Source organism: Pleurodeles waltl, chromosome 12, assembly GCF_031143425.1.
Source record: "Pleurodeles waltl isolate 20211129_DDA chromosome 12, aPleWal1.hap1.20221129, whole genome shotgun sequence".
In the NCBI taxonomy this organism is placed as follows: Eukaryota; Metazoa; Chordata; class Amphibia; order Caudata; family Salamandridae; genus Pleurodeles; species Pleurodeles waltl.
This window is the reverse complement of record NC_090451.1, coordinates 239,282,692-239,294,894: the sequence shown is the minus strand read 5'-3', so window position 1 is coordinate 239,294,894 and position 12,203 is coordinate 239,282,692. Positions and strand designations below refer to the sequence as shown.

At 47.3% G+C, this 12,203-nt stretch overlaps 1 protein-coding gene across 1 annotated transcript in view; it reads right to left on the bottom strand.

Annotated features, from left to right (window-relative positions):
- The window catches only part of AP1G1 (adaptor related protein complex 1 subunit gamma 1), a 707,422-nt gene that overhangs the window by 112,785 nt on the left and 582,434 nt on the right, over positions 1-12,203 (bottom strand). Inside the window, exon 17 of the mRNA XM_069217071.1 lies at positions 38-142. Coding sequence (XP_069073172.1) covers positions 38-142 — 105 coding nt within the window. The remainder of the gene's footprint in view (positions 1-37; positions 143-12,203) is intronic.

Sequence of the window (12,203 nt, the reverse complement as noted above, 5' to 3'; positions counted from 1 at the left end):
TTGGTGTGCTCCTTAGGCAACAGGAAGATACACTTACCTCATGTGGTCATACTTCTTGAAAAGTGCATTGTATTCCACCGCCCTTTGTTGTAGCTCTACATCTATGCTGCTGCTGTACACAGACACCACCTTCTTAATTCGACTATAGAAAGAAAAGTAAGCCAAACAAATCAGTTTTGAAAATCTGAAGGAAACCTGAGAGCAATACCCCTAAAAACACTAGGCCACCACACAGTCAAAAGATATTTGCTTAATCAGACAACAAAATAGAATGTTAACTACTGAAAAATTAAAAATAAAGAGAAGCAGTGCAGAAAACCCAACCACCCACTGAAAATAATGAGTAAAGAAAATTATTTCAGTCCAAGAGAACTAGACAGTGATAGCAATACACACTCATCAGCACAAAGGGAAGTTACTCACTTGTAATCCTAGTTCTGTGTCAGGAATTCTCAAGTCATAAGAGTTGAACTAATCCTGCTTGAGAAGGGAAGCTTATGGAATACACAGATATTATCTATATATAGTGCTCCTCTCATTATGGTTAGCTCAGACTTTCCAACGAAAATGCATTTTTCGTAAATGACTTTGGTGCTGTAACACAAATCTGCACCAAAGCTTCCAAAAAGGTATATCCACATTGGGTTCTTCATGGCAAGTCTATTACCGATCTATCAAACATGGTCCAAGAAAAATTATTATGGATTGAGGTCTCAACCATAACCTGTGAATTTCAGTTTTTTTTAAATTTCAGTTTGTAACCATAACTGCATTTTAGCTATGCTTTTTGTGTAAATATCAGAGTTTTTATTTTTTTTAATGTTCTGGTATAATGACCAAAATTAAACAACTTTGTGTCACCTTTGAGTGAGACATACACCCACAAATATATATCTAAACATGCACAACACCTAGGCCCCTAGCTACACACTTTGACCTCATACACACCTGACCAAACGCAGACCCAACAACCTTCAATAATCAAAAGCAGACTATGTTTAGCCCCGTTAACCTCTGAATCACCAACTTAACATGCTACTGTGACTCTGTCATAAACGTCTGTGACATCAGTTGGGTTTGTGAGTGACTACAGCCCAAGTCTTCATTATGTACAGGGACACTGACCTGCCATATGCTTACCTGTGTCCCAGACCTAGTGTGTGACTGATTTTGCCCCAGCCCCATTGCCTAAGCCTGTGACCTGACCAAACATTTGCAGTACTCTTCCTTCTGGTGTCTGTACCTCCATGCCACACACATGTTCCTGACAAATGGGGACTTGCAGATTAAGCAGACGTTATCACAATCTGACTAGTCCTCCTGGGTGTCAAATCTGACATGACTGGCTTTATCCCAGCCTAGCAAGTCTGTCAGGGATGCTGGTTCTAGAGATCTCACAGTTGTAATTGTATTTCTATCATAGGTAGGATACGCTCTCAAAAAAACCTGCTGCCATATGACTGAGTAGGCCTCTTGCATACCAGCCCCTCATAAATGAAACTGCTACCTCTAGACATCATGCCTCTACAGTTGTGCCTAGAAAGTGACATACTTAAAAGGTAACACATTGTATACTATGCATGCAACGTACATTTATTTATGTTCCAGTGTGTGCTATACATATCTATTCTGTGAAGAATGTTAAGGTAAGATGCAGTATTTGTTTTACATGTAAGACCTAAATAGCAAGTTACTTAAATTTGGTAACGTTCTTTCAGGTGCATAATCTACCTAACCAGTGATTTTACATCCTCAAATATACCATAGGTGCTGCCAGACTAAATCCGGAGAGGTTTTCATAGCAGTGTTTCTAAGTCCCAGTAGGTGGGGTCATGCAGCTCTGCATTGGCTCTTTACCGCCCAAAATTGACAGGTGCACAGCGGTGTATAAGAGCCACCCCTTCAAGCCGACATCTGTTTCTTGTGTTCCCTTTCCACACCCTAAGACGTGCAACTGGAACCATTGTTGGTAATGTGCTGAATATAAATTTGGGACCTTTTCAGATGTTAAAAGTAGGCCACTCCACAGAAACCGGAGGTGGGGCACACTCCCGAATCTGTGCTTAGATAAATTATCCATCAGAAAGCGTTATCAAAGTTAAGTAACTTGTCCTTCTGATGCATACTTCTAAGCACAAATTCCTCATCTTAGAATAGATACTAAAGCAGTGGCTCCCCAAGGTGGCTCAGCCCAAAATGTCTTGCAGAACTGAGCAGGCAAAATGTCCGCCCTAACGGACCTGGCTGAGGAATAGTGCTTCAAGAACGTATGCAGTAGTGCCCATGTCTCAGCTTGGAAGATGTCAAGAATGGGCACCCTTTGCACCAACAGAGTTGTAATGGTTTTGGTCTGGGTGAAATGGTATCTCAGACTTTCATGGGACAGTTTTTTGGCTAGTATGTAGCAGATCGTAATGCAAAGGACTATCCACACCAAGAGGGTCCTCTTATGCATGTTTCCCTTTTTTGCTCTTGAGAATCCCACAAAAAAGTGGACTGTATACACAATAATCCTTGGTATGATTTATGAAAAGATTAAAGCCCTTTTCGGATCTAACCAATCAAACACTTGTAAAGCATGACCTATCACCCGTGGGGTCTCAAGGCGCGCGTGCACTTGAAAAGCCAGGTCTTGCGATCCTTCCTGAATTGCTTCAGCGAGGTGGCCTGTCGGGAGGTTGAGTGGGAGTGTGTTCCATGTCCGGGCTGTGAGATAAGAGAGGGATCTGCCTCCAGCTGTGCTCTTCCTGATTCTGGGGATGGCGGCAAGGAAGTTGGGAAGATCCGAGTTGCCTGGTGGCAGTGTAGAAGGTCAGGAGGTGTTGTGCAGTGCCTTGTAGGTGTGTGTCAGTAGCTTGTAGGTGATGCGTTTGTCGACAGGGAGCCAGTGTAGATCTCAGAGTTGGGCGACAACGTGGCTGTGGCAAGGATGTCCAGGATGTGTGACTGCTGTGTTCTGGATTCTCTGTAGTCTAGTTTGGCACAGAGTGCATTGCCGTAGTCTGGCATAGAGTGATGCTGGCATACAGTGCGTTGCCGTAGTCTAGTTTGCTACTGACAAACACGTGGATGACAGTCCTTCCTGTCTCATTGGTGATCCACTTGAAAATCTTCCAAAGTAAGTGCAGGGTGTGGAATCAAAATGATGAGACAGCGCTGACTTGGCAGGCCAGGGAGAGTGTGGAGTCCAGGATGATGCCCAGGTTGCGTGTGTGGTTGGTGGGGGCATTTCCTACGGGGGTTGGCCACCTGGAGTCGCCCCAGAGGAGGTGGAGCCGATTACAAGGATCTCAGTCTTGTCTGAGTTGATTTTGGGGCAGCTGGTTTCCATCCAGGCGGCGACTGCTCTCATTCGGTCGTGGAAATTTCTCTTGGCTGTTGATGGGTCATTGGTCAAGGATGGATCAGTTGGGTATTGTTGGTGTAGGATACAATGTTTAAGCAGTTCTCTCTGAAGATTTTAGTGAAGAGGGTCGGGCTTAGTGAGGATCCCTGGGGTACTCTGCAGCAAGTTTCTTTGGGTGTCAAGGTGAACAGCGGCAGTCTGGGTTCTTCCGGTAATGATTGAATCCATTCCAGTGCTTTACAGCGGATGCTGGTATCGTGGTGTCTATTGCAAAGGGTGGATTGGGTGTCTGTTGCAAAGGGTGGAGTGGGAGACTGTTGAACGCAGCAGAGGTCAAGGAGGATGAGAGCAGCTGTGTCTCCGTGGTCCAGTATGACACGGATGTTATCTGTGGCTGCAAGGCGGGCTGTTTCGGTGCTGTGGTTGCTACTGAATCTAGACGGGGAGGAATCTAGGCCCTGGTTTACTTCTAGGAACTCTGTGAGCTGGATTTTGATGGCCTCTTTGGTTATCCTGGCTGGGAAGGGGCCAGAGAGATGGGTCTGTACTTCAAGTCCTTGGGTCGGCGGAGGGTTTCTTTATGGAGCGAGCTGATTTCTGCGTGCTTCCAGATGGATGGAAAAATGGCTGTTTCGATGGAGCGGTTGATAGTCCAGCAGAGTGATGTAGCTTATCCTCCTCAATTGTTGAGGGGTGTAAGGAAATGCCTCCTTGGCATAGTTACGACCTAACTTTTTGCCTTTGTTGATGATAAGTTTTGATTGAAAGTGTGCTGGGATCTGCTAACCAGGCCCCAGCACCAGTGTTCCTTCCCTAAACTGTACCTTTGCTTCCACAATTGGCACAGGCCTGGCACTCAGGTAAGTCCCTTGTAACTGGTACCTCTGGTACCAAGGGCCCATATGTCAGGGAAGGTCTCTAAGGGCTACAGCATGTCTTATGCCACCCTAGGGACCCCTCACTCAGCACATGCACACTGCCTCACAGCTTGTGTGTGCTGGTGGGAAGAAAAAGACTAAGTCGACAAGGCACTCCCCTCAGTGCCATGCCAACCTCACACTGCCTGTGGCATAGGTAAGTAACCCCTCTAGCAGGCCTCACGGCCCTAAGGCAGGGTGCACTATACCACAGGTGAGTGCATAAGTGCATGAACACTATGCCCCCACAATGTCTATGCAAAACCTTTGACATTGTAATTGCAGGGTAGCCATAAGAGTATATGGTCTGGGAGTTTGTCAAACAGAAACTCCACAGTTCCATAATGGCTACACTGAAAACTGGGAAGTTTGGTATCAAACGTCTCAGCACATTAAATGCACACTGATGCCAGTTTGCAATGTACTGGAACATACACCCAGAGGGCATCTTACAGATGCCCCCTGAATACCAATCCGACTTCTAGTGTAGGCTGACCGGTTTCAGCCAGCCTGCCACACACCAGACATGTTGCTGGCCATATGGGGAGAGTGCCTTTGTCACTCTGTGGCCAGGAAGAAAGCCTGTACTGGGTAGAGGTGCTTCTCACCTCCCCCTGCATGAACTGTAATACCTGGCGGTGAGCCTCAAAGGCTCACTCCTTTTGTTACAGCACCTCAGGGCATCCCAGCTAGTGGAGATGCCCGCCCCTCCGGCCACTGCCCCCACTTTTGGCAGCAAGGCTGGAGGAAATACTGAGAAAAACAAGGAGTCACCACCCACCAGTCAGGACAGCCCCTAAGGTGTCCTGAGCTGAGGATCCTCTATATTGAGTTTGGAGGGTTCCCCCAATAGGATTAGGGATGTGTTCCCCTCCCCACAGGGAGGAGGCACAAAGAGGGTGTAGCAACCCTCAAGGACAGTAGCCATTGGCTACTGCCCTCCCAGACCTAAACACACCCCTAAATTTAGTATTTAGGGGGACCCCAGATCCAAGGAAATCAGATTCCTGCAACCTGAAGATACAAGGAGGACTGCTGACCTACAAGCCTGCAGCAAAGGAGTAAGACGACAACTTCTTTGGCCCCAGCCCTACCGGTCTGTCTCCAACTTTGAAAACCTGCAACCAGTGATGCATCCGACAGGGCCCAGCGACCTCTGAAGCCTCAGAGGACTGCCCTGGACTAAAGGACCAAGAAACTCCCATGAGCAGCGGCCCTGCTCAAAACCAGCTACTTCTTTGAAACAAGGAAGCAACTTCCAAAGACTGCACGTTTCTCGCCAGAAGCGTGTGACTTCTCACTCTGCACCCGACGCCCCCAGCTCGAGATTCAGAGAACCAACACCTCAGAGAGGAGTCCCCGGTGACTGCAGCCCATGAGTAACCAGAGACGACCCCCCTCTGAGCCCCCAAAGCGATGCCTGCAGGGAGAATTCAGAGGCTCCCCCTGACAGTGACTGCCTGTAACAAGGGACCCGACGCCTGAAACCAGCACCCTACCCGCAGCCCCCAGGACCGGAAGGAACCGAACCTCAGCGCAGGAGTGACCCCCAGGCGACCCTCTGCCAAGCCCAGGTGGTGGCTGTCCCAAGAAGCCCCCCTGTGCCTGCCTGCACCACTAGAGTGACCCCTGGGTCCCTCCATTGTTTTCTACCTGAAACCCAACGCCTGCTTTGCACACTGCACCCGGCCGCCCCTGGGCCACTGAAGGTGTGTTTGGTGTGCCTACTTATGTCCCCACCCAGTGCTCTACAAAACCCCTCTGGTCTACCCCCAAGGACGCGGATACTTACCTGCTGGCAGACTGGAACTGGAGCACCCCTGTTCTCCACAGGCACCTATGTTTGAATCCGAGCAATAACAAATAGTTCTTGTTAAAATGGCAATAAGCTATTTTAAAAGTGGACACAGTGCAAAAATCAACAGTTCCTGGGGGAGGTAAGTAAAGGTTAGTTTGAGAGGTAAGTAAAACACTTACAAGTCTCAGTTCCTGGGCATAGGCAGCCCACAGTTGGGGGTTCAAGGCAACCCCAAAGCTACCACACCAGCAGCTCAGGGCCGGACAGGTGCAGAGGTCAAAGAGGTGCCCAAAACACACAGGTGCCTATGGAGAACAGGGGTGCTCCGGTTCCAGTCTGCCAGCAGGTAAGTATCCGCGTCCTCTGGGGCAGACCAGGTGGGTTTTGTAGAGCACGGGGGGGCACACAAGTAGGCACACAAAACACCCTCAGCGGCACTGTTGTGGCCGGGTGCAGTGTGCAAAGCAGGCATTGGATTTTGTATTGTTTCAATGGAGGGTTACTCTAGCGGTGCAGGAAGGGCACAGGGGGGCTTCTCGGGCCAGCCACCACCTGGGTTAGGCAGAGGGTTGCCTGGGGGATCACTCCTGCGGGTGCAGTGCTTGGTCCAGGGGTCGGGTCCCTTGTTACAGGCAGTCGCGGTCAGGGGGAGCCTCTGGATTCTCTCTGCAGGCGTCGCTGTGGGGGTCGAGTGGGGTCGTCTCGGGCTACTCACGGGGTCGCAGAGGAGTCCTCCCTGTGGTGTTAGTTCTTTGGACCTCGAGCCGGGGGTGTCGGGTGCAGAGGGTGAAGTCTCACACTTCCGGCGGGAAGAGTGAGGTCTTTGAAAATGTAGAAAAGTTGCAAGATTGTTGATGGTTGTTGAACGCTGCTCATGGGAGTTTCTTAGTCCTGGGGTTCAGGGGGGTTCTCAGAGGCTTCAGAGGTCGCTGGTCCCTGTTGGATGCGTCGATGGTTGCAGTTTTTCGAGTCAGGAGACAGGCCGGTCGGGCTGGGGCCAAAGCAGTTGTCTTCCGTCGTCTCTGCAGGCTTGTAGGTCAGCAGTCCTTAGTTCAGGTTGCAGGATTCTGATTTCCTGGGGTGCCCCTAAATACAAAATTTAGGGGGGTGTTTAGGTCTGGGATGGCAGTAGCCAATGGCTACTGTCCTGGAGGGTGGTTACACCCTCTTTGTGCCTCCTCCCGGTGAGGGGCACATCCCTAATCTTATTGGGGGAATCCTCCAAAACTAAGATGGAGGATTTCTAAAGGCAGGGGTCACTTCAGCTCAGGACACCTTAGGGGCTGTCCTGACTGGTGGGTGAATCCTCCTTGTTTTTCTCATTATCGCCTCCAGCCTTGCCGCCAAAAGTGGGGGCAGTGGCCGGAGCGACGGGCATCTCCACTAGCTGGGATGCCCTGAGCTGCTGTAACAAAAGGGGTGAGCCTTTGAGGCTCACCGCCAGGTGTTACAGTTCCTGCAAGGGGAGGTGAGAAGCACCTCCACCCAGTACAGGCTTTGTTCCTGGCCACAGAGTGACAAAGGCACTCTCCCCATGTAGCCAGCAACTCGTCTGGTTGTGGCAGACTGGCAGAAACTGGTCAGCCCCACACTAGAAGTCGGATTGGTATTCAGGGGGCATCTTTAAGATGCCCTCTGGGTGTATGTTACAATAAATTGCGCTGAGAAGTTTGATACCAAACTTCCCAGTTTTAAGTGTAGCCATTAAGGAACTGTGGAGTTTGTTTGACAAACTCCCAGACCATATACTGTTATGGCTACCCTGCACTTACAATGTCTAAGGTTTTGCTTAGACACCTTAGGGACATAGTGCTCATGCAGCTATGTCCTCACCTGTGGTATAGTGCACCCTGCCTTAGGGCTGTAAGGCCTGCTAGAGGGGTGACTTTCCTATGCCACAGGCAGTGTGAGGTAGGCATGGCACTCTGAGGGGAGTGCCTTGTCGACCTAAGTCTTTTACTTCCCACCAGCACACACAAGCTGTGAGGCAGTGTGCATGTGCTGAGTGATGGGTCCCCAGGGTGGCATAAGACATGCTGCAGCCCTTAGAGACCTTCCCTGGCATCAGGGCCCTTGGCACCAGCGGTATGATTTACAAGGGACTTATGTGAGTGCCAGGGCTGTGCCAAATGTGGGAGTAAAGAAACAGTTTAGGGAAAGAACACTGGTGCTTGGGCCTGGTTAGCAGGGTCTCAGCACACTTTCAATCATAACTGGCATCAGCAAAAGGCACAAAGTCAGGGGGTAACCATGCCAAGGAGGTGTTTCCTTACAGGCTTCAAGAGGTAATGTTATCCTACAGAGAGTAAACATTTACTGCACAGGGTCAATTAGCAATGAATTACAGCACTGTTCTCCTGGACTTAAGCCGAGTGCGTGGCAAGGTCCAAGGAAGACAATACAGGTCTTCCAGTCTGGCTGATCCCAAAGGGGAGCGCAGGTCGTGGGCACACAGGGACACCGTTGGTCCACTTGAACTTGGGCTGCTGGGGCTCTTGTGCAGTGGGGCTCTGTCCAGTGGGGTCGCGTTGCTGAAGACTCTTGTGGTTCTCGGTCCCTGCAGAAACAGGCTGCAGATGGTGACTGGGGGACAAGTGAACTGTGAACCTGCTAACCAGGTCTCCAGTTCCTTCCTCAAAACAAGACACATGGTCACTTGATCCCCAAGTAACCAGGCCCTTTAGCACCTCTGTAAGTCCCATGTAAATGGTACCCTTAGTACCTAGGGCATGGGTACTGAAAAGGGGCCCCTAGTACTGGAGTACTACAGTTACAGGCAAGTAACTTATTTCTTACTCCAGTATTGGAACTTTCATAGATACACATGCTTGACTAAGAATAGCAAGCAGTGACTAGCACGTTTTCTGCATTTGTAATAACATTCTACCATATTTGAGAGAGTATCAGCATTTAGATAAATATGGAAAATGTCACTTACCCAGTGTACATCTGTTTGTGGCAATAGTCGCTGCAGATTCACATGCTGTGCACATCCCGCCATCTGGTGTTGGGCTCGGAGTGTTACAAGTTATTTTTCTTCGAAGAAGTCTTTTTCGAGTCACGAGACCGAGGGACTCCTCCCATTTCGACTCCATTGCGCATGGGCGTCGACTCCATCTTAGATTGTTTTCCCCGCAGAGGGTGAGGTAGGAGTTGTATATGCTAGTAATAGTGCCCATGCAATGGAGTGAATACGTATGTATATAATGAATTTTAAAGTAATATATTTACAAATGTACAAATGTTCAAGATCTACTTCTAAACGGCTACAGGCTCCCGGGGAGGCGGGTGGGCGCATGTGAATCTGCAGCGACTAATGCCACGAACAGATGTACACTGGGTAAGTGACATTTTCCGTTCGATGGCATGTGTAGCTGCAGATACACATGCTGTGCATAGACTAGTAAGCAGTTATCTCCCCAAAAGCGGTGGTTCAGCCTGTAGGAGTTGAAGTAGTTTGAAATAATGGTCTTAGTACAGCTTGACCTACTGTTGCCTGTTGTGCAGTTAATACATCTACACAGTAGTGCTTGGTAAATGTATGAGGCGTAGACCATGTTGCTGCCTTACATATTTTGTTCATAGGAATATTTCCTAGAAAGGCCATGGTAGCACCTTTCTTTCTGGTTGAGTGTGCCTTTGGTGTAATAGGCAGCTCTCTTTTAGCTTTAAGATAGCAGGTTTGAATGCACTTAACTATCCATCTAGCAATGCCTTGTTTTGAAATAGGATTTCCTGTATGAGGTTTTTGAAAGGCAATAAATAAATAGTTGTTTTGTTTTTCTAATTAGTTTTGTTCTGTCAGTGTAGTACATTAGTGCTCTTTTGATGTCTAATGTATGTAGTGCTCTTTCAGCTACGGAATCTGGCTGTGGGAAGAACACTGGTAATTCTACCGTTTGATTCAAGTGGAACGGTGAGATTACTTTTGGTAAAAATGTAGGATTTGTCCATAGAACTACCTTATTTTTGTGTATTTGAATAAATGGTTCTTATATGGTAAATGCTTGAATTTCACTCACTCTTCTTAGAGATGTGATGGCAATTAAAAATGCAACTTTCCACGTTAAGTATTGCATTTCACAAGAGTGCATGGGCTCAAAAGGTGGACCCATGAGTCGTGTTAAGACAATGTTGAGGTTCCATGAAGGAACTGGTGGTGTTCTTGGTGGTATAATTCTCTTTAGGCCTTCCATGAACGCTTTTATGACTGGTATCCTAAATAATGAAGTTGAATGCTTAATTTGCAGGTAAGCTGAAATTGCGGTAAGATGTATCTTTATGGAAGAGAAAGCTAGCTTTGACTTTTGCAAATGTAGTAAGTATCCTACTATATCTTTGGTAGAAGCGTGCAAGGGTTGAATGTGATTATTATGGCAGTAATAAACAAATCTTTTCCACTTATTTGCATAGCAGTGTCTAGTGGTAGGCTTTCTAGCTTGCCTTATGACCTCCATACATTCTTGTGTGAGGTCTAAGTGTCCGAATTCTAGGATTTCAGGAGCCAAATTGCTAGATTCAGCGATGCTGGGTTTGGATGTCTGATCTGTTGTTTGTGTTGTGTTAACAGATCTGGTCTGTTTGGTAGTTTGACATGAGGCACTACTGAGAGGTCTAGTAGTGTTGTGTACCAAGTTTGTCTTGCCCATGTTGGTGCTATTAGTATGAGTTTGAGTTTGTGTTGACTCAATTTGTTTACTAGATATGGAAGGAGTGGGAGAGGGGGAAAAGCGTAAGCAAATATCCCTGACCAGCTCATCCATAACGCATTGCCCTGAGACTGATCTTGTGGGTACCTGGATGCGAAGTATCGGCATTTTGCGTTTTCTTTTGTTGCAAATAGATCTATTTGTGGTGTTCCCCAAATCTGGAAGTAAGAGTTTAGTATTTGGGGGTGAATCTCCCATTCGTGGATCTGTTGGTGATCCCAAGAGAGATTGTCTGCTAACTGGTTCTGAATTCCTGGAATGAATTGTGCTATTAGGCGAATGTGGTTGTGAATCGCCCAATGCCATATTTTGTGTGTGAGGAGGCACAACTGTGTCGAGTGTGTCCCTCCCTGTTTGTTTAGGTAATACATTGTTGTCATGTTGTCTGTTTTGACAAGAATGTATTTGTGGGTTATTATGGGTTGAAATGCTTTTAGCGCTAGAAATACTGCTAACAGTTATAAGTGGTTTATGTGAAACAGTCTTTGCTGTATGTCCCATTGTCCTTGGATGCTGTGTTGATTGAGGTGTGCACCCACCCTGTCATGGAAGCATCTGTCGTTATCACGTATTGTGGCACTGGGTCTTGAAAAGGCCGCCCTTGGTTTAAATTTATACTGTTCCACCATTGAAGCGAGATGTATGTTTGGCGGTCTATCAACACCAGATCTAGAAGTTGACCCTGTGCTTGTGACCATTGTGATGCTAGGCACTGTTGTAAGGGCCGCATGTGCAGCCTTGCATTTGGGACAATGGCTATGCATGAAAACATCATGCCTAGAAGTTTCATCACCATTTTGAATTGTATCCTTTGTTTTGGATACATGGCTTGTATTACATTGTGAAATGTTTGAACTCTTTGTGGACTTGGAGTGGCAATCCCTTTTGCTGTGTTGATTGTCGCCCCTAGGTATTGCTGTGTTTGACACGGCAGAAGGTGTGACTTTGGGTAGTTGATCGAGAAACCTAGTTTGTGTAGGGTTCTATGACATATTTTGTGTGTTGTGAACACTGTATTTGCGTGTTGGTTTTGATTAACCAATCGTCTAGGTACGGGAACACATGTATTTGCTGCCTTCTGATATGTGCAGCTACTACTGCCAGGCATTTTGTAAAAACTCTTGGCGCAGTTGTAATTCCGAATGGCAACACTTTGAATTGGTAATGTATCCCTTGGAATACAAACCTTAGGTACTTTCTGTGTGAAGGATGTATTGGTATATGGAAATATGCATCCTTTAGATCCAGTGTTGTCATGTAGTCTTGTTGTTTGAGCAGTGGGATTACGTCTTGTAATGTAACCATGTGAAAGTGGTCTGATTTGATGTATGTATTTAATGTTCTGAGATCTAGTATAGGTCTTAGACTTTTGTCTTTTTTGGGTATTAGAAAGTACAGTGAGTAAACTCCTGTGTTTAATTCTTGTTTTGGTA